The sequence below is a fragment of the Drosophila teissieri genome, chromosome 2L (assembly GCF_016746235.2).
Source record: "Drosophila teissieri strain GT53w chromosome 2L, Prin_Dtei_1.1, whole genome shotgun sequence".
In the NCBI taxonomy this organism is placed as follows: domain Eukaryota; kingdom Metazoa; phylum Arthropoda; class Insecta; order Diptera; family Drosophilidae; genus Drosophila; species Drosophila teissieri.
Genome location: NC_053029.1, coordinates 574,248 through 593,635, shown reverse-complemented (window position 1 = coordinate 593,635; position 19,388 = coordinate 574,248). Strand labels below are relative to the sequence as shown.

Genomic DNA, 19,388 nt, shown 5'->3' with positions numbered 1-19,388 from the left:
TCAGAGGCATTTCCAGGAAGCCAGCGAAACTCAAACAAGCTGATCGAGCAATCGCCAACTGATATTGTAAGCTAAATCAAAATCGTCACTTCAAGCAGTTTGATATTTGATATTTGGGTCCAAAATATAATTACCATATATGGAATAGTTTGTTTTTAAACATAAATAATGGCCCTTAACTAAATCGTCTCGTATACTAGAAGGCTTTTGGAGAAAGCATTCTATCCTTTGGTAATGAATTATAATTTCATTAAAGTAAACCATATATCTTATATCATATATATATACACACATCATTCTGGGAGCCACCTGTTGCCGAATATCGGACCCGAGATAAACTGATATACAATGTGCCAAGTAGGCATGGCAGGGGCCACAGACAACTAGCGACTCATGCGCGATTTCCCAGAAGGATGACGCGGCAAAAGCTAGAGAACAAGTCCAAATAGGAGGGGAACCGATGAATGAATTTTCGTTGGCCGCCAAACGACCTTACGCCTCAGCCACCCCCTGTGGCCCACGCACCGCCTGGGGAACTCCGTCGGCTTCCCGGCGATCGGCAATCTCAATGCTCAATGGACTCAATGGAGTGACTCATTCGGACTACGCCAATTCCACGACGTCATGCTTAAGGTTGTTATTTGCTTTGCCAGCCAGCCAGCGATAAGAGAGCTCGCCGGAGAGCGAAAGCTCGCGAGCCGAGTGGCGAACGGTGCCGGTAAACTGGTCCCGAGCAGCAAGTGCCCCTTTGGAGCCAGCCGGTTGGTCATGGGGCAGCCGAGTCTGCGAGAGAGCGCCAAAAGCTCGGGCCGCGCGACTTCGTCATGGCTTTATCACAGCCCGCCGGTGCTGATCATTAGTTCGTCACTCGCCAAGTGGGTCGGATCAGCGTCGATCTGGAGTGGTATACGGTGTGCGGCGCTACTCTTAACCCGATCGGCGGATCTTTAATCGGTCAGTGCAATAACGGTTATTAAAATTTTCCAATTGCAAACTTTCCGCGAAAGGTTTCCGCGATTTGCGGCACGTGGAGAGCCTGCAGCGGACTCCACTTGTCCGGTCAGCAGGTGAAACACCCCGACTATCTCGGGTGAATCATCCAGCCATCCAACATCCTAAATCCGTTTCAACCGGTTGCAGGCGACCAATAAGTTCAATAATACAAAAGTGCGGTTCCCAAAATATTCTGATTAAACAAAGTGAAGTGAACAATCTAATAGTGCAAAGGGCGGCAAAAGAAATATATACAGTAATAAAGTTATTAAAGACTTAGTGACGGCACACGCTATTCGATTTATGAAATACAAACCACAAGCCTATGAATAAGATGAATTCAGATGCCAACCCAATAAGGCCAAAGAACAGTGAATTTAAAAAGCTACCAAAACTCTTCAGCTGATATTGACACTGTTGTTGCCCAGAGGGAGCAGGAACATCCCAGTTTAATGGCCATTCTGCAGAATAGCCGCCAGAGTCACAAGCAACTCCCAGTCCACAGCCAGACGATTCACAGTGTTTGGTGCCAACAGAGGCCGTTTAATGCCATGCATCAGGATGTCCGGCAAAAAAGCATCGGATCCCGAAACGAGGCAAGACTGGAAGCGAAGGAGAAGGAAGCGGGGCCTGGGAAGGAAGGTGCCCCCAGCAGGAGAAGAAGCAGAAGGCGGTGCAGCAGCAGTTCCACCAGCGACTCGAGCGAATCCTCGGATTCCTCAACAGACTCGGACTCCGGGACCTCCTCCGGCAGCAGTAGCACAAGAAGCCAATTACCCGCCCTCAACTTGCCAGTGCCCCTCCCGCTGGCGACATCCACTCCGCCCGCCGTTCCATCGCCTCGAAGGAACTCCAACGACTCCAACCGGAGCGTCTCTCCCGTGGAGGTGCCCGTGGATCCGCACGCTTGGACGTCCGAGGACATTGCCAGCTGGGTGAAGTGGGCGACGCGCAAGTTCAAACTGGACCCGGAGCCGGATATCGACAGGTTTCCCAAGGACGCCCAGGAGCTGTGCGATCTCTCTCGCGCTGACTTCTGGGTCTGTGCAGGATCCAGGCGCGGAGGCATGCTCCTGGCGCAGCACTTCGCGCTCAGCTTGTACCACGCCACCGGACGGGAGACGAGTCCGATGCTCAACGACAACGAGCCAAGTGAGTACCTCACATTGTCCCCCATTGGTAGGCGATCAAGAACTGGCCAACCCCATCCTAAAGCCAGTGAAACTACTTGGTCGGACGCACACTTTCTCACTGTCCAGCGCTAATCTCGGGCCACATAAATCTGAAGCGTCCAGAGATTGAACTGCTTGGTAATTGGGTTCACGTGCTATTCCCAGCGGAGCGATTGTCCGACGCTCGAATCCTTTGTGGTCAGGCATCAATTGAATCCTTTCCTTGAATCCGCCCTCCGTCGGCGGTCAAATGGCCACTGATTAAGATGCCTTCGTGCTGATACGGCCGTTACTTATGTGTTCCATTGATTGTTTCTCCCACACTCCCCCCAACGTGTTGATAAGAAAGAAAAGTGGCCAAAGGTGCGGGAAATCCCCTTTTAATTACCTTTTGCCCGAGTTCGCCAACTTTCGTTCAGACTCCATTAACGTAAATCGCTGGGAAAATCTCTGCGCGACAGCAGCAAAGTATGCAACACTTTTCCAGTTATTAACTGGCGATGACTGGGATCGGGAAGGCGTGGGGCGGGGGCAGGGGCGTGGCTGGGCCTTGTGGGTGGTCGCGTCAAGTGATGAACTTAATAATAAACGATGTAAATATGATAATTTCTCGCAGGATGTGGCATCTAATAATAAAATCAAAATAATCCCACGCCAGCGACAAAAGTCGCCGAGTCAAGTTTCAGCCGGGCGGGAAAAGTGGAAAAGGTGGGAGAAGTGGGCGTGAATGTCGGTGGTTGGAGGGCTGGGAGGCTTGGGCGGCTTGGCTGGCCTGGGTGGTTTGTCAGTGACAACAGCTCGGCGGGTGGTCAGCTTCTGGGCACAGGAAAATATTCATTCGTCGCATCCTTCCTGTGGCAGGAAGAGCAGCTGGGAGGCGGGGAAAGCCCCCTGATTTGGGTCTGGCATATGTTGGTGGGTGGGCCGTGGACTACATATACAAGCCTTGATCCCGAGAGCAGGCGACGTCGATTTAATTGATTTGTTTTTTATGCCAACCAGGATTACGCGTCGTCGCCGTCACGCAGATTACATTTGTTGTGGGCTACAGTTGTTGTCCCCAGCTCCCAACTCCCAGCTCCCAACTCCCATGTCTGAGTCACCGCCCCTTTTACAGGGTACAAACTGGATCAAAGCTATTCCCTGTTTAGAGTTCCGCAGCCACAGACAGTGGTGGAATAAAAACATATGTGTGTACCTTGATGTTCATAAACGAAAGCATTAGTCACGTTGTTTCTCAAGAACTCGGATATATTTCACCACGCAAACAGAATTGTTTGAAAATACTTTTCCATCTTTCGGATTCCCCCGACGGTTTATAAATATCCAGTGACTCGCACTGGGTATGCAATAGTCGAAAAGCTGCCATTGAAGCAGTTGTTTATCGTGTGCCGTGCCGTTTGGTGGGTGGTGGCTGAGTGGCTGCACGTGGCCTCTGACTTTGCGACTTGCCTCGCAAATGCCGAAGCGGCATTTACCACCAGCTGCGCAGGTGAGCCGTAATCGTGCCCGGAGCTTCGCCAGATTCGCCAGCTTCGCGGATGCCCGTGCTCGCCCAAGATGCCAGGCATCCGTCCGGTGCTAAGGAGCGAAATCCGGCAGCGCTTCTGGCTGAAGTTTCAGTCGCCGAATGGCTCTCGTCCTAAACGGTTGACGCGCTCCCGGGAAAGATACAATTGGTGGTCATAAACCATTGCTCGGGTCAAAGGTCAATCTAAGCAAATACAAAGAAAGTGGTTACCAGACGTACCTTTACATCTTCAACTTGCATCGAGAACGAACACAAGTGTTTATGCGGAAAATGTAGATGACAAACCCCAGTAAAAGTTGGATCTGTAATATACCTAGCTGAAAAGTGTTTTTAAGGAGAAATGCAAATGCTAATGAATTCATCACAGAAAGGTCTAGTGACATTTCATGAGACTTTGATTTACTTAAAACTATAAATAAGGAAAATAGTTCTGTGAAGTAAAGGCACTTGCAATTTCTGAAAAAGACTTTTCGAAAAAGACACCATGAGCGTCAGCGTGGACGTGGGCGTCATGTGGCGCCTCTCGGAGGACTTCAACCGGCGCTTTGGCCTCCGGATGCAGCCGGCCCCGCCTGTTGGACAGCACCCACATCCGCACCACGGCGCCGTGCACCACCACTACCACCACCACCACCAGCACCACCAGCATCCGCACACCTCGATGATCTTCAACGGTAAGAGCGCCGAAATTCATAGGAATTTCCGCTGGGCAAATGCCAGCCGCAAGTCGAAGAGACTTGTGTGAATGAACGACACGAGGAGATTGCTCAATGGCAACCACTCGATCTCAGGCATTTCCGGCGACCGCCACCGGTCCGCGAGAAATATGAATGAGCGAATGAATGGGCACGGTATGGTGGGTCCATCGGTCTGACATTGCCTAGAAGTAGGAACTGTGTCTTTTAGCCGCGGCGCTGCTTGATCGCGGATGAGTCATCCTGGTTATGGCACTTTCGTGCTTTTGCAGCGGCACTTTGGCCGGGGATTTCCCTGTGGAGGTGCACAGACTACGGGATGTGGGAATGTCCCCATGGCCAGCAAACAGGAAAATGTATCTACTGTGAACCCAAGAGATGCATGCACAAGTGCAGTTTAAATGCATTCAGGTCATAAATGTATTGTCGTGTTAGTAGAACAAAAGCTAAGGTTTGGGAAAAGCAAACCTGTAACTGACAATCGAAACTATTAAATATATTTATATATTTTCATTACCAAAACTTGGCTTAAGCGTTATTTAAAGAGCGGTGTCTCACTTTTAATTTGATTGTAAATCTATTCACACATCCATTTCATTTGATGCCCGTTTTCTTCGTGTGCATCGTGAGATCCAGGATTTATGTCCATTGCGGTTGATTTTCTGTGAATCCGCGCGGCTTATGGCATTCAGCTCCACTTGGCACTCCTGCCACGTCGCGGCTCCCCGCCAGAGAATCTCGTTTTGCTGGGCCATTTGCGTTTCGTTCGCGATGCTCTCCTCTCGCTCGCTCTCCCCGCCCTCACATCTTGGCATCTCTTCCAAGTATCTGTATCTGTAGATGTCTGTATCTGTATCTGCTTTCGCAGGGGTTTCCGCGTATTCGCCACTAATGCCCCATCCGCCGGTTCTCTCTTTCAGATCCGTACCAGCTGCTGAACGCTGCCTCGCACCGATTGGTTGCCCAGGGCTCAGGGGGCCAGATCCAGCTGTGGCAGTTTCTGCTGGAGCTGCTCGCTGATTCGTCCAACGCGAACGCCATCAGCTGGGAGGGCCAATCGGGCGAGTTCCGGCTCATCGACCCGGACGAGGTGGCCAGGCGGTGGGGCGAGCGCAAGGCCAAGCCGAACATGAACTACGACAAGCTGAGCCGGGCTCTCAGGTGAGTCTTCTCGTCTCCACTCCACCCACTCCTAGCCCCACGGTTCGCATAGGAAGGTAATTTATAAGTTTGTGCACTTCTACTTGCAGGTACTACTACGACAAGAACATTATGACCAAGGTGCACGGAAAGCGGTATGCCTACAAGTTCGACTTCCACGGCCTGATGGCCGCTTGCCAGGCTCAGGCGCAGGGCGGAGATCCGGCCTCCAGCATGCTGGGTTCCTACAACCACCACGCCGGCGGAGCGATGCAGCTGGGGCGCCACCCGCCGCCACTGCACCACCACCCACAGCACTCGCATCCGCACCACCAGCTGGGGCAGCCCCACTTCCTGCACCCGCACCACTCGTCTCCCGCCTCAAACAGCTCCAGCCTGGGCTTCCCATCGTCCTCGACGGCCTCTTCGCAAGCTTCGCCCGGCCAGGCGCCCGCCTCCTCCTCCGCCTCCACTTCGAATTTTACTGCTCCATTCCAAGGTGGGACAGCCGGCGTGGACCCGGCCAGGTCGTCCTCATCTTCTGCGGGAAACTACGACCAGGGCCCGGTCACTCCCACCACAAATGCATTCAACTGAGCCCGCCGCAACCCCAATTTGTCGCCGGGGTTGTAAGTTCCGATGGGGCAGGAGGATGCGCAGGACCACCCACTGCGCAGGGGAGAGCGGAGAGCAACCCTGCAAGCCTGCAACCCTGGATCCCAGCCACACAGCCACCCATCGGGCACCATCGGACCTTTGGCCGTAAAAAGGTCATTTTGTGTAATTCCAGCTACTTTGGGTTAATTGAGGAATTGTGATAGCCCGGAGCATCGCAGAGCAATACTCGGAAACGAGAGCCAATTTGTTACTTAGCCTGTTATCCTTCGCTTCTAGTTGTAAGCAGACATTCGGCAGAGGTCCTTTATTCCATACGAGGTCTCATCATTAAATAATTCTAAGTTCGCACACACAGTAAATACATGAAATCGCAAATGCAAAGCCAACTTAGAGTGCACCCGTACCTTGGCCAAGTTCGCTTGGTGGCTCTTGAAAATGAAATACAGTTTCGAGATTAATGGGCAACGACCTTACTCAAGGCAGGGGTAGGTAGATAGCGTTAAGTCCCGAGCAGTCCTACACGGAACACCTGATGGCCAGGACCAAGAAGGCCAGACTGAAGGCCAAAAAGCAAATGCGGTCCACGGCGGTGGCCAGCAACGCCCAGTCGAACTGGTTGGCCTTGGCGCCCGGCACTTCGGCGGGGTTGATGCCCAGCGGACTGGACGCATCCTGCTCGTCCGCGTCCTCGTACAGGTGCTCGTCCATCTCCTTGGTCTTCTCCGCCTGCGACTCACCAGTGGTGCTGAACAGCGAGAGCAGCAGCCAGGTGCCCAGGTTGCCGTGCAGCAGCTTCCTCAGCGCCTCCGGCAGGCGCCTCTTGTGCTTGGCAGTGGCCAGGTACAGGACCAGGACCTCGACGATGGTGGAGACGCTCAAGTACAGCAGGCTGGTGCTGTAGAAAATCACTGCAATCATAGGGATGCTCGGTAAGTGATGCCAGTTCAGTAATAATCTACGGAATATTATGGCGATGGGGAGCACTCACCCACAAGTGGAGTATTGTTGGACAGCACCGGCAGCAGTTGGGCGAAGTACATGAGGAAGGCGGCGATCACGATGATGAGCAGGCCGTTGATCATGATCTTCTCGCCGCCCATGTGGGGAGGCAGCCAGAAGGCTGAGAGAGCCAGGATGACGATGCAGGAGGCGGGGGTGTAGATGACGGCCGTGTACATCGAGGACCGCCGCTGAGCCGTCAGAGTGTACTCCATGTAGCCGTAGTAGTCCTGGCTGACAAACTGCGCTCGGGAGTCCACGATCTCCCACTCCGGAGACTGCACCAGGTCGTCGTGGTCAAGGGACTCACCCACTGCCGTGCCGTTCTCCGGCAGGACGACCTTCAGGCCCCAGGAGCCGACCTTCAGCTTGCAGCTCTGCTTGTCGTGGGGCCAGTTCAGCATGTTGAGTTCGCAGTAGGCCGTGTACAGGGCAGGCGGCATCCGCCGGAAGTGGCCGTCGTGGCTGAGGGTCACCTGGGTGTCCGCCATCAGGCCGCCCTCGTCGCCGTTGAAGAGTGTGATTTGTGGGGTCCAGACCTCGCTGGACCGCAAGGTGATCTCAGTGATGTTGTCATACTCCGACGGCTGCCACACACGGTCATCATCTCTCCATCGCTAAAAAACAATATTAAACATAATGGAAATATGGACAATATGGAAACATAAGTCCACAACAGCTTATTTACTTTTATGTTTTGTTCTCAAAAAATAAAACAACAATCCCAGTTAGATAACGCGTTCCCAAAAGGCTTATCAAAGTTGTGAACTTGAGGAGAACTCGGAAACTTATCTGCAGATGCAGGAAAGGAGTGGACACAAATAAGTGGACACTTACGAGATTCAACCAGCAGTGGGTGGTCAGCTTGCCGTTCAGCTCGTCGATGTCTATGTAGGTGACCACCATTCCCAGGGAGACGTTCGTGGGGGCTCCTTGGAACCGGGGCTGCACATCGCTGTCGTAGCTCGTGAACAGCACGGCGTGGAGGCGGTCCAAGGCCTTGACATTGGCGATCTTGGGGTCCGGGGCAGCTGGCGGGGATTCGAGATCGTAATTATCAGCGGCTTATGCAACTCCGGAGCCGTAAGCACTTACAAGTGGCGCCTGGCACGGAAGTGCACACCATGAGAAGTATCCCCATTAGCATCTGTAGCAGTCGTGGAAGTCCAGGACCGGAAACTGGTGACTTTATCTTGGGAGTCGGCGTCATTGTTCAGTGCGGTTTCGTATTCGCTGCACAATGCTTTGCATGCGTTGCTCTCGGAATCTGAAAGGGAACTGAGCTCAGCTCGCCGCTTGGCACATGGCCGAGGCTCCTCCGATATCTCTGGGCTTCTCTGCCGGCTTCGCAGATAAAGTAGCAGCCCACATATTTGGGTTTTGTGTGGGAGCTGTTCGCACATGTAGTGGGCTCGGGGAGAAGTTTGATTAAAATGTGAGACCTCCTTCCTCTTGAGAATTTAATCAATTCTGATAGCACATACATGAGAATAAAATAGGTCAGTAGGGGAATTATTTATAGTTCACAAATGTGCGAAGCCTAAAATTATTAAATGGGAGAGTTGAAAATAAACCATTAGATCTATCCGCCTGCAGGTTTTCACAAATTAAGGTGGGATTCACACATTTCAAATCAGATTTCACGATTTGAATCTTAACTGGCTTGGTATTTTTCTGGTTTGGTATGTTCTTATCGCGGCGGCAGCACGGTCTCACTGCACAGTCGGTGGTATATTCTCGGTATATTTCGAGGCGTCCGATGAGCCACGACCATGACCACCGATACCGATGCCGATAGCGATAACAGAGATTGTTGACGTGTGCTGCTGCGTGTCATTTCGCTTTTCACCCCCGCAAGCCGGCGATTTTCGAGAACGGATTGGATTGGACAACACACCATGGCGGAGGAAGTGATCGGAACCGTAAAGGAGGTGCTTAAGGGCATCATCGAGAATGTGAACGCACCGAAGAACGAGTCGGCGCCGGGCGAAAAGAAGCCCTCGACTCCGGAGGGCATGGCGGTGGCGTACAGCAGCCTGGTGGTGATGGCCATGCTGCCAATCATCTTCGGCTCCATCCGCTCCGTTAAGCTGCACAAGCTGAAAAAGGTAGGTGCTGCAGACTAAATCCGGAATCTGGTTTAACCTGTTCTCCGCCTTCCCCACTCCCTGCAGTCCACGGGCGAGAAGGCCGACACGATGACCAAGAAGGACGCCATGTACTTCCCGCTGATCGCCTCGGCAGCTCTTTTCGGGCTCTACCTGTTCTTCAAGATCTTCCAGAAGGTGCACATTAACTACCTGCTCACCGGCTACTTTTTCGTGCTGGGAGTGATTGCGCTGGCGCACCTGCTCAGTCCGGTGATCAACTCACTGATGCCCGCCGCCGTGCCAAAGGTGCCCTTTCACATTCTGTTCACCAAGGGCGAGGGCAAGCACAAGGAGGACATCGTCAACTACAAGTTCTCCACGCACGACATTGTCTGCCTGGTGATCTCCTCGGTGATCGGAGTGTGGTACCTGCTCAAGAAGCACTGGATTGCCAACAACCTGTTCGGTCTCGCCTTCGCCATCAACGGCGTGGAGATGCTGCACCTGAACAACTTCGTCACGGGCGTAATCTTGCTGAGCGGCCTGTTCTTCTACGACATCTTCTGGGTATTCGGCACCAACGTGATGGTCACCGTGGCCAAGAGCTTCGAGGCGCCCATCAAACTAGTGTTCCCCCAGGACCTGATCGAGAACGGCCTGAACGCCTCGAACTTCGCCATGCTGGGTCTGGGCGACATCGTCATTCCGGGCATCTTCATTGCCCTGCTGCTGCGCTTCGACGACAGCAAGAAGCGCAAGACGCGCATCTACTTCTACTCCACGCTGATCGCCTACTTCCTGGGCCTGCTGGCTACCATCTTCGTCATGCATGTGTTCAAGCACGCGCAGCCGGCCCTGCTCTACCTGGTGCCAGCCTGCATGGGCACTCCCCTCCTGGTGGCCCTCATCCGCGGCGAGCTGAAGGTGCTATTTGCGTAAGTGTGGACTTTGGCGGGCGCTCGACTTGAAACTAATTCGTTCTATCCCTCCAGCTATGAAGACCATCCCGAGGAGAAGCCCGAAAAGAAGGAGAAGAAGGAGAAGGACGAGAGCACCAGCTCGTCCGGCAGCAAAAAGAAGGAGTCCAAGAAGGGCAAGTAGAGCCAGAAGGACCAGGAGGACCCTCTTCGAACAACATCTCCATTCGTTCCATCGTAAATGTCTTCTGCAGCTAGCCAAGCTTCCTTTTCGTTCCGATATGGCTTCACTATCAATCACAATCCGTAACTTATACGGTACACCGCTACAAAAGACGATTCGCTTACTGAGTTAGTTACGTTCCTTGGCCAGGCACAACAATCTTATTTAGTTCGATTAGGTTACAATTGTAGAAAATGTTCTGTCGACTTTTTTACCGCAATCAAGTTTAAATTTAAATGTAGATTTCAATATTTATGTGGCTCCCGCAAGGAGGCGTATATATTTAAGAAAGAACAGTTTAGATACAAATATATTCCAATTTTGTAAACAGTGAGCGCTCTCTTCTAAATCTCGAAAGATCTCCGACTTAAAAGGGAACCACTTAATTTTGACTACGAATATTGCATTTCTTAAAACCTATGCAAAAATTGATGTAAGCAGTAAAGCGAATAAATTATAGTTTTCGTAACACCAACTTATATGTCATATCGTTTGTATTAAGTACGTGGTTTCGGGAATATAATAAATAAACCCGAATTAACAATAATTAAGCTTACTTAATGCAAAGAAAGCTACAGCAATTTTTAAACTTAATACATAAGTAGTGTAAAAAAGTCAGTATTTTAATACCGCTTTTGTATCACGGTCACATCAACTATCGATAACCAAACAGTGGGACCCTTTGTGCGGAACGACTGACACCTTTTGCGAGCACAAGCGTTCATTCCAGCAAAAAATTGCGGTACAAATTGCGAAAAGTGCTAATTCCGCTAGCGATTGGATAAAAGTCGGCTGCCAAGAGCCGCTCAACACGCATAGACAGGCAGAAAGGTAGGTGCACTCGCGATTAGCGCGGCAAAAGGCGACAAAGCCCCTTGGAGGCCACTTACCCACACACACACATTCGCAGACAGACGCGCGTGCAAAAAGGGCTAAGTGTTGCTGACTGCTAGCAGAAATCCAGGACTCGAGGACACGTTCGGCCGGAAGTAGAGACGCCAGCAAGCAGCGACCATGTCCGGCATTGCTATCACACGTCTGGGGGAGGAGCGCAAGGCCTGGAGGAAGGATCACCCGTTCGGGTTCGTCGCCCGACCCGCCAAGAACCCCGACGGCACCCTCAACCTGATGATCTGGGAGTGCGCCATTCCCGGCAAGAAGTCCACCCCCTGGGAGGGTGGTCTCTACAAGCTGCGCATGATCTTCAAGGACGACTATCCCACCTCGCCGCCCAAGTGCAAGTTCGAGCCGCCGCTGTTCCACCCGAACGTCTATCCCTCGGGCACCGTCTGCCTGTCGCTGCTGGACGAGGAGAAGGACTGGCGCCCCGCCATCACCATCAAGCAAATCCTGCTGGGCATCCAGGACCTGCTCAACGAGCCGAACATCAAGGACCCGGCCCAGGCGGAGGCCTACACCATCTACTGCCAGAACCGGCTGGAGTACGAGAAGCGGGTGCGCGCCCAGGCCCGCGCCATGGCGGCCACCGAGTAGTCGGGCTCCTGCCAGTCACCTTCCCCACATAGACATTAACAAATACACACACATCTAGCCGGTAAGCGTTTGTTTGGAATGCTCTCCACATCTACTTATTTTTAAAAATCGACTAATTTTGGACAGCCCAAAGCGGCAGCGGCCCGAGGCATATACATAATTTTTTAATGTTCTGCACTTGCATTATTACCAGCTTGTACCATCTGCATAAATCCCAATAAGTCCTGTAATTCTTTGAAGAGCCCCAAAGTGGCTACGTGGCACCCAGAAGCCGATGCTCCCTTCCATCTTCGATTCTGGGTGCATGTCCGATTATTCTACGGGCTATTTTGTATCGCAAGTACTACGTACAAACATATGTAATTTCAATAAAAATGTATTAGTTGTAAAAGCTTGAGCATTTTCAAGTTTAAAGGTTTTCTCCGAAAGTCTTCAGTCGACTACTTGTTGGACGTCAGTGGCCGGCCGACCAGCTGCATTTGGTGCTTGAAATATGGCTGCAGATAAAATTCTACATTTGCGTATATTACTTAAGTAATATTGGCTAAATTGTTTACTGCAAAAACATTTTGTTTAAAAACTCGCTCATATCGTATTTTTATTTTCGTATTTTTCGGGAATTTCTAACTGGTCACTTTAGCCAACATTTTCAGCTGATCTGGCAGGTCCGGCCACATTACTATAAATCATTTTCGAGCGATCCGGCAGCACAATCAGCTGATTTACCGGAGCTTAAATTAACGGTTCAACATTTTCAGGTGATCTGGCAAGCCCGTCCACATTACTATGAATCATTTTCGAGCGATCTGGCAGCACCATCAGCTGATTTACCGGAGCTTCAACTAACGGTTCAATTCCAACGAGGCCGCCATATTGAAAAATACCCGATTCAGAATTTCGCTTGGAACTCAGTAGACACCTCCTGAGATTTCTGTTCGCCTGGTACTTCAGATTGGCGAAAACGGCCAAACTAGCAGCTAGACTTATTTTTCCGGGGACTTAAATTTTAATTTTTCGAATTGAAATACCAGGGGAGCATAAGCGTGTAGAAGGTGTTTTCAATGCATACGCCAGCGATTCGAAATCTATAAATGCCTGATTTGGTGGATATGCTCTATTCTGGGTACCAGGCGAACAGAAATCCCAGTAGGTTATTCTTCAAAATGGCGCCCTAGTTGCTGATCAGCTGTTTTTACCTAACGGTTATATCAGCTGCGATGCCAGCACACTTTTCTACCGGTCTGGTAGTTATTTAACTTTTTTAATCAGTCTGGCAACTATGTCTGCAGTTTAATTTCCGCCGATCTGGCAGCACTTAAAACGTCCGTTGAATTCAAAAAGTTTAAAATCCATTTTGTTTTATGTTGAATAAATTAATTACTTTTATTGTCGCACACACTTAATAAATAATGTACTCATTTAAATTACACAGTTAGAATAGATCGCTTCACGTGGAACAGCGAGCAATTTACATAATAGTATTGGATCTACATAGGAATACTTCGCCTCCTTCTACTCCGCAGACCATTGCAAACTTGTAGTTTCTTGCCCTCAACTTAATTTCTGTCTAAGTGGTAAGCTTTGGCATGCATTATATGTCATGGTTCCCACTTAATGGGTATGCGCCTAAACTAATGTATGTTCCTAAGTAATCTATATGTTATTCCATTAGGTGTACTGTATATGTATGGGAGTACGGTGTATATATCTACTTCTATCGATCGGTAAGTCGAAGGAGTCAGTCCCCAAGTGGCGTTGGAAGTGGAGGGCAGCGACGGGAGATTCTCCGGGAATACTGTCGTCGATTGTTGGTTGCGGTTTGGATAGTGTACATTTTAAAGGAGGCTAGGATTCGATTAGTTTCGATTGGGTTGGGCTGCTGCCTAGAAACATGTGTAATACCACTCCAGCTGCTTGCGCTGCGCCTCCCACCGCAGCTGGCTCTCTCAAATGGCCGCCTCCTGCAGGTTCTCCTTGTTCTTCTGCTGGCCGTGTCCACCGACCAGGCCGCCAAGGCCCAGGCCCACGGCAACGCCCCCGCCCAGGTGATTCGGACTGGGGCTGTCGCTGGCCTCGGGGCGAATCGGCTTGTTTTTGCAGTAGAACTGCTTGTGAGCCAGGTAGGTCTTCACGTAGTTGAAGGATATGTCACAGGTCGAGCAGTACTTCTTCATCACCTCGGCGGCGGCAGCTGCTGCGGCAGCCATGCTGCTGCTGTTTCCCAGCGGAGAAGTCATCGGCGGAACCAGCCCGCCGGCCGCAGCATCCGCTCCGACCTCGATTGGCTCAGCCTTAATATGTGGCGTGGCGATCGGCGAGTTGTTGTTCTCGTGCACCAGATTCACAGTCGGGGGTGGATCCAGGGGCTCCGATTTAATGTGGAAACTGTGGACGAAGGAAGTTAAAGCTGACTTAGCGATACAGTATTGAGAATGTAGAGAATTTCCTTACCTGGCTGCCTCTCCGTTGGATCCATCGGAATTCGAGTGTTGGTTGGGAGTGGGGTTGGAATTCACATCCTGGTCTCTGGTGTCGGGGGAAATGGAGGGTGAGTTGATGGCCACATGGGGATGCATCAGCTTCATGTGGCGCAGCTGTAGAGCAAAAACTCTCGTTAGTTATCTAGTGTGGCGGAAATATACCATATAAAGGGTACGTACCACATTGCCCTTGTAGGTGGAAACATAGTTGCAGTAATCACAGTTGAACGTCTGCGAGGGATGATCCATGGAATCGTGTACACTTGTGGCAGATGCCGCCGTTGAAGGAACCAGCTCCTGACTCAGCGCGGTCACATCCTCCTCAAAGATGCAGGTCATGTAGAGCTCCTCGTTCACGTCGCTAGTCTTCTTGTCGAAATGGGTTCGAATGTGGGTGCGCATGCCGCGAAGAGTGTTTCCCTTGTACTGGCAGATGCTGCAGCGGTAGGCCTTTACTGTTCCGTGCATCTCCATGTGTTTCTTGGCCAGTGCCGCGGTGGGACTCACCACCCCGCAAACGGGACACTTGTTCAGACTATTGGAGGCGGGTTGTGGATTGGCTGGTGGCGCTGCGAGGTGATTGGCGACGGGGGGTGGACAAGGCAGACCAATTTCATGCAGTGTCTTGCACTTTCCGCACTTCTCCTTTGCCATGGCCAGCTGGCCGGGATCAGTGGGCGCCGCGGCGGGGGCAGCAGCTGCTCCTCCCTTGGGACAATAGTAGTTCTGATGGGCGCGCAGGTTGTCCAGGGAAGTGTACTTAATTCCGCAGGCGGCGCAGATCAACTGCTGATATGCCACCGGAGTGGTTTCCACAGACGAAGCAGCTTCTGCCCCTCCGCTTCCCAGTCCTCCAGCTCCGGCGATGGATGGTGAAACGGCCGACTTGACATCCACTTCACTAGCACCCTCCTGGCTCCTGGCCGAGCAATAATGCTGCTTGTGCGCCAGGTAGTTCTCATACTTGCAGAACACAATATTGCACTCCATGCACTTGGACACGCCCTTTTTCACATAGATCTGAGGCTGCTGGGCGCCACCTGCCGGTCCTCCACTTCCAGGATTCCCGCTACTAGCTTGGGCAGGAAGAGGAGAGGGCGGAAAGGCTGCTGCTCCACTACTGCCCGCCACAGCAGCTGCGGCCGCTGCCGCCGCCAGTTTCAGAGCCAGTTCCGGGTTGGTCTTGGCCAACAGCGATTCGGAGAGTCCAAAGTCCGCGGGTAGCATGGAGCGCATGTCCAGCAGATGGGGAACAGCCACATTGAGACCAGGTGGCGACATGGAGGAGGCACTTCCAGCCCCGGAACTGCGTGGACTGATGGCTCGTCTTTTGGGAGAGGGGCTCATCGAAGGACTGCTCGGCAGGGAGGGAGCGCAAACGATCTGCTCGGGAGTCACACTCCCTCCTCCTCTCGGAGTCTCCGCATTCTCCTTGCTAGTTCCTGCCCCGGCAAGGAGTACTTCCTCCACATCCAAAAGGGCATTGCGCAGTTGGCGCTGCCGCAAGCTCAGCGAGTTCAGGGTGATGGGCGATCGACGCAGCGAGAGATCGAGAGGCGCAGACTCTCTGGAGAAAGTAAAAGGGAGTATGTATGTGTTAGTCTCTGGTCATTCGGAGAACATATTGATAAGCACTAACCTAGTTTGCCCTGCTTCTTTTCGCTTGGGCTCTGGAGGACTGCTCTTGGCTTCTGTGGCCTCGGCAGCAGATGATGGAGCTGAAGGGCGTTCGGGCTCCAAGGAGGCGCCAATTAGGGCAGTGGCCAGTGGCTTAATCGTCCCGTTGTCCACGGTAAAACAGGTGGTTTCTGGATTCACGATCCCCGAGTTTGGTGTGGGCCTGCGCATTAAATGTAGTATTTCCGTTAAATGTTGATCATTGTTATATACATGGTTTTAGCATTGCACCAAAATGCAAATGGATGTAACTCAGGAATGTTTTCCTTGGGAACTTACAGTGGGCCTGGAATGAAGCTGGCTGCACGGATCAGCGAGCAGGGCACAATAATGATCGGGTGGGTGGGCAGGGCCAGGAAAGGTGGATGCGAATGAGGCGTGGCCTGGAGGGAGGCCGCAGCAGCCGCCGCTGCAGCTGCGACGGCCACCATCGCGGGAGTCGGGGTCTTGTTCCTGGCCTGCGGGCTCATCTTGCCGGGTGCAGCCGCCTGGGCAGATACTCCCATGGATGCGCCGGAGGAACCCGGTCCGGATCCTGCTCCTGGAGAAGCGGCTGGCTTGGGCGTGAGCTGTCCCTCCGGTCGCCGCGAACTGCAGTAGTGCTGTTTGTGCGCTCGATAGGTCTTGATGTTGTTGAACCGGATATCACAGTGGCTGCAGTAGCGATCGGTTTGCTGTGGAGGGGATTGGTTTATTATTAGCTTGCGGTTCCGGGGGCAACTGGCACCTCAACACTTTACTCACTTGACTAGAGCTATCCTCCATCGGATTGGGCGTGACTCCCGGAGGAGCTATTCCGTTCTGGAGGAGGCTGGGCAAACTGACCAGTGTGGGAGCTGCCGGCGAAGTCTGGTGCATGCGCATGTGGCGGTTTAGGGACACCTTTTTGTCCGCGCTGTAGGAGCACTGGGTGCAGCCATACTGCTTTCCTGTCCTGGCCATTTTGGCTGGTGGCTCGGAGGAGCCCCCTGCTAGTCCCGCTGCCTCGCCAGCTGCGGCTGCCGATCCTCCTGCCCCTGACTTATCACTGCCAGCCTCGTCCGTGTCCTTAATCCTATGAGAGCAGTAGTAGGCTTGATGGGCCTCCAGAGTTGAGGGCGAACTGAATGCGATCCCACAGGGCAGGCACATAAATCTGGCTGGCTTCAGCAGAGGTTCCGCTACATCCGGTTGCGCCTGTGTCTCCGGCTTGACGAGCGGCGGCGGAGCCAGGAGACGGGCGTCCGGCAGAGTCAGCTCCTTGGCATCTGGCTTGAGGGCAGGGTCTGAGGCCAGGAGCGCATTCAGACGCACTTTGGGATACTTGGGCGTGGGACATGGCGAGGGCGATGGCGATGGCGAGGGTGAGGGGCACGGAGAGGCTTCCGCCTCCGAGGGCGGCGTGGCTGGCTGCTCCAGCTTGGGAATCAGCGGGGGAGAGCTGGGACTCCTGGGCGGAGTGCTTGGGCTGTTTGCAGGCAGTTCCTGCTGCTCCTCCTGCTGCAGATCATGGTCCTGCTCCATCTCTGTCTCTCCCAAGTCCTGATCCTGTTGGGGATTGGCGTTTTCTGGCTGCTCAAAGTCAGCGTCTTCATCGTCGTCTTCGTCGATATTGTTATTGTTGTTCTGGGGGTCTCTGGAATTGTCCAACTGATCCTCCAGGTGGTCCTCCATTTGCTGCTGCTTCTGCTCGCCCATTTCCTGAGCGCTCAGATCTTTGGAATCTGCAAGGAATGAGTTATAAACAAAGAACTATATAAATGTGCGCATATTGATTAAATACATAATTCAACTCCATATTAAGTATTGTTTCGGCAGGATTAAGCAAGCCTGAGAACTCGCTCTGGGGTCAGACAGTTACACGGCAGTTTAGTGCCTCAAATTGGCTTCGCGGAATCCGCGACTGCGGCATCCGATCTCCTGCATCCGCTGGCCATGAGGAATCTATGTGTCAGACAGCTGCTTTGGCAATTATTATCGAACAAATTGTCAGTGGTCAGAGCTGTGAAAACAATGCGACAAGAGTCGGCTGGACTGGCTGCTGCCCAGGAGGAGCAGGGGCAGTTTATCCACTCTGGCCATCTCTTACGTGGAAAACGCTGGTGGAAATGGAGGGAGATGGGTGGTGGAGGGGAAAAGAAAAGCCCATGGTGGTCACTGATGATTAGGCCCCGCGGATCGCTGCAGAAGTTCGAAGTTGGCCAGAATCCCGAACTGACATCTGATTTGTTTCTGTTTTGGCCACGGCGAAATATTATAACGACCAACGGCGATGCTGGCCGAGATTATGGCGGCGGACAGTGGAAGTGGAAGTGGACGTGGACGTGGACATGGCACACACATGGCATGCAGATGGAGTCGCCGGATAAGCGTCGCAGTTTGCAGTTTGCATCTCGCTTCGCCAGAAATTCGACATCTCGACCGGAGCGAACATTTACCCTGCTCGTGCGGGCTGCAGCTCCCAAAAGCCCCCCCTCTGGAGTCCTCCCTCGTCCATGGGTTTCCTTTGAGGATGGGAGACTGGGGAGATGCGCGTTGACCTGTCAATTGATGGCTATTGAAATGTCAGCACATCCAGAGCGACTCAGTCTCCGACAAAGAGGGAAAACACGAGAGACTTTTACACAGCAAATCGTTTGCAAGCTAGTTCTGCAGTAATTTTCCGATTCCGACTTACTTCAAAGAAAATATTTGTGAGATGCAAATTGTGCTATATTTGCTTGTTTCTCCTCGTATCATCAGAATATGCATTTCCCAAGCTCGCAAAGCGATCCCAATTTCTCGCTGTGGAGACCAAGTTTGTTGCCTAAGTCTTTTGATTGCTGCTGTTTGTGCTGCCGCTGCCGCTGCCACTGCCACTGCCACTGCAACAAATGTTGCAACTGTTGCCAAACTATTGACGGCCCGCCCTAATTGCCGCCGTCGATTTTTCACGAATTCACACAATTCTGCACGTGAGCAATCGGTTAGAAGAATCGCCCGAATTCACCCGGCCCCTCCGAAAATAAAGGGCTCTGCTGGCATTCCGAGGCATTCTGCTTATTTGTAAGATATTTATTGCCTTCGATTGGGTGGCGATAAGCCGCACACGTAAAGTGTTTTGTCCGGGCGAAGAGGCCTCCGCGCAGAGAAGGGCAGAGAGATGGCCCAGCGCCGATAGAGTGCGAACGGGCGACTAACAGCTAACAATGGCTTTTGGCTTTTGGCTCGGTTTCGGCTGTGCCTCTGACTTGGGTGCCCAGCTCTTGGCTCGGAGTCTCGGAGTTTTGGAGTTTTGGAGTCTCGGCTCTGCCCCCAGCGACAGCTGCCTCTGCCGCCGAGGATTAGGCCGGGCCGGGATCTCTCGGCTCAGCCGCTCAGCGGCTCACCAGTTGGTGGAG

At 52.4% G+C, this 19,388-nt stretch overlaps 5 protein-coding genes across 9 annotated transcripts in view; 3 read left to right on the top strand and 2 right to left on the bottom strand.

Annotated features, from left to right (window-relative positions):
* The first annotated feature begins 856 nt into the window (after positions 1 to 856).
* On the top strand, positions 857 to 6,167 carry LOC122620708 (DNA-binding protein D-ETS-6). 2 transcript variants are annotated; one of them, XM_043798307.1, is made up of 3 exons: positions 857 to 2,145; positions 5,312 to 5,552; positions 5,642 to 6,167. In XM_043798307.1, exons 1-3 carry the CDS (start codon positions 1,446 to 1,448, stop codon positions 6,126 to 6,128), a joined length of 1,428 nt encoding a protein of 475 aa, XP_043654242.1. In that variant the 5' UTR covers positions 857 to 1,445; the 3' UTR covers positions 6,129 to 6,167. The 2 variants fall into 2 exon arrangements, with proteins under 2 accessions (XP_043654242.1, XP_043654250.1); XM_043798315.1 differs by lacking the exon at positions 857 to 2,145 and adding an exon at positions 4,027 to 4,370.
* An 81-nt stretch (positions 6,168 to 6,248) lies between these two features.
* LOC122620724 (neuronal acetylcholine receptor subunit alpha-4) lies at positions 6,249 to 8,924 on the bottom strand. Its single transcript, XM_043798326.1, has 5 exons — positions 8,808 to 8,924; positions 8,244 to 8,618; positions 7,986 to 8,179; positions 7,138 to 7,765; positions 6,249 to 7,057 (listed from the first exon to the last, which is right to left on the bottom strand). The coding sequence occupies exons 2-5, from the start codon at positions 8,356 to 8,358 to the stop codon at positions 6,666 to 6,668; spliced, it is 1,329 nt and encodes a 442-aa protein (XP_043654261.1). The 5' UTR covers positions 8,359 to 8,618; positions 8,808 to 8,924; the 3' UTR covers positions 6,249 to 6,665.
* A 25-nt stretch (positions 8,925 to 8,949) lies between these two features.
* Positions 8,950 to 10,857, top strand: LOC122620735 (minor histocompatibility antigen H13). Its single transcript, XM_043798339.1, has 3 exons — positions 8,950 to 9,256; positions 9,323 to 10,173; positions 10,231 to 10,857. Exons 1-3 carry the CDS (start codon positions 9,047 to 9,049, stop codon positions 10,337 to 10,339), a joined length of 1,170 nt encoding a protein of 389 aa, XP_043654274.1. The 5' UTR covers positions 8,950 to 9,046; the 3' UTR covers positions 10,340 to 10,857.
* Positions 10,858 to 11,045: 188 nt separating this feature from the next.
* On the top strand, positions 11,046 to 12,263 carry LOC122622029 (SUMO-conjugating enzyme UBC9-B). Of its 3 annotated transcripts, none has more exons than XR_006326265.1 (3): positions 11,046 to 11,209; positions 11,289 to 11,933; positions 12,066 to 12,263. XR_006326265.1 is itself a non-coding variant. In XM_043800142.1 (2 exons), the coding sequence occupies exon 2, from the start codon at positions 11,393 to 11,395 to the stop codon at positions 11,870 to 11,872; it is 480 nt and encodes a 159-aa protein (XP_043656077.1). In that variant the 5' UTR covers positions 11,046 to 11,209; positions 11,289 to 11,392; the 3' UTR covers positions 11,873 to 12,263. The 3 variants fall into 3 exon arrangements, 1 of the variants encoding a protein (XP_043656077.1); XR_006326263.1 differs by having other exon boundaries at positions 11,999 to 12,263; XM_043800142.1 differs by having other exon boundaries at positions 11,289 to 12,263.
* Positions 12,264 to 13,266: 1,003 nt separating this feature from the next.
* The window catches only part of LOC122611687 (zinc finger protein ush), a 51,213-nt gene continuing 45,091 nt past the window's right edge, over positions 13,267 to 19,388 (bottom strand). For both annotated transcript variants that reach the window (XM_043784949.1, XM_043784950.1), the window contains exons 3-8: positions 16,774 to 17,732; positions 16,309 to 16,703; positions 15,992 to 16,192; positions 14,533 to 15,919; positions 14,324 to 14,466; positions 13,267 to 14,257 (exon numbers count right to left, since the gene is read on the bottom strand). In XM_043784949.1, the coding sequence (XP_043640884.1) occupies positions 13,819 to 14,257; positions 14,324 to 14,466; positions 14,533 to 15,919; positions 15,992 to 16,192; positions 16,309 to 16,703; positions 16,774 to 17,732 (3,524 nt within the window). In that variant the 3' untranslated portion in view covers positions 13,267 to 13,818. The remainder of the gene's footprint in view (positions 14,258 to 14,323; positions 14,467 to 14,532; positions 15,920 to 15,991; positions 16,193 to 16,308; positions 16,704 to 16,773; positions 17,733 to 19,388) is intronic.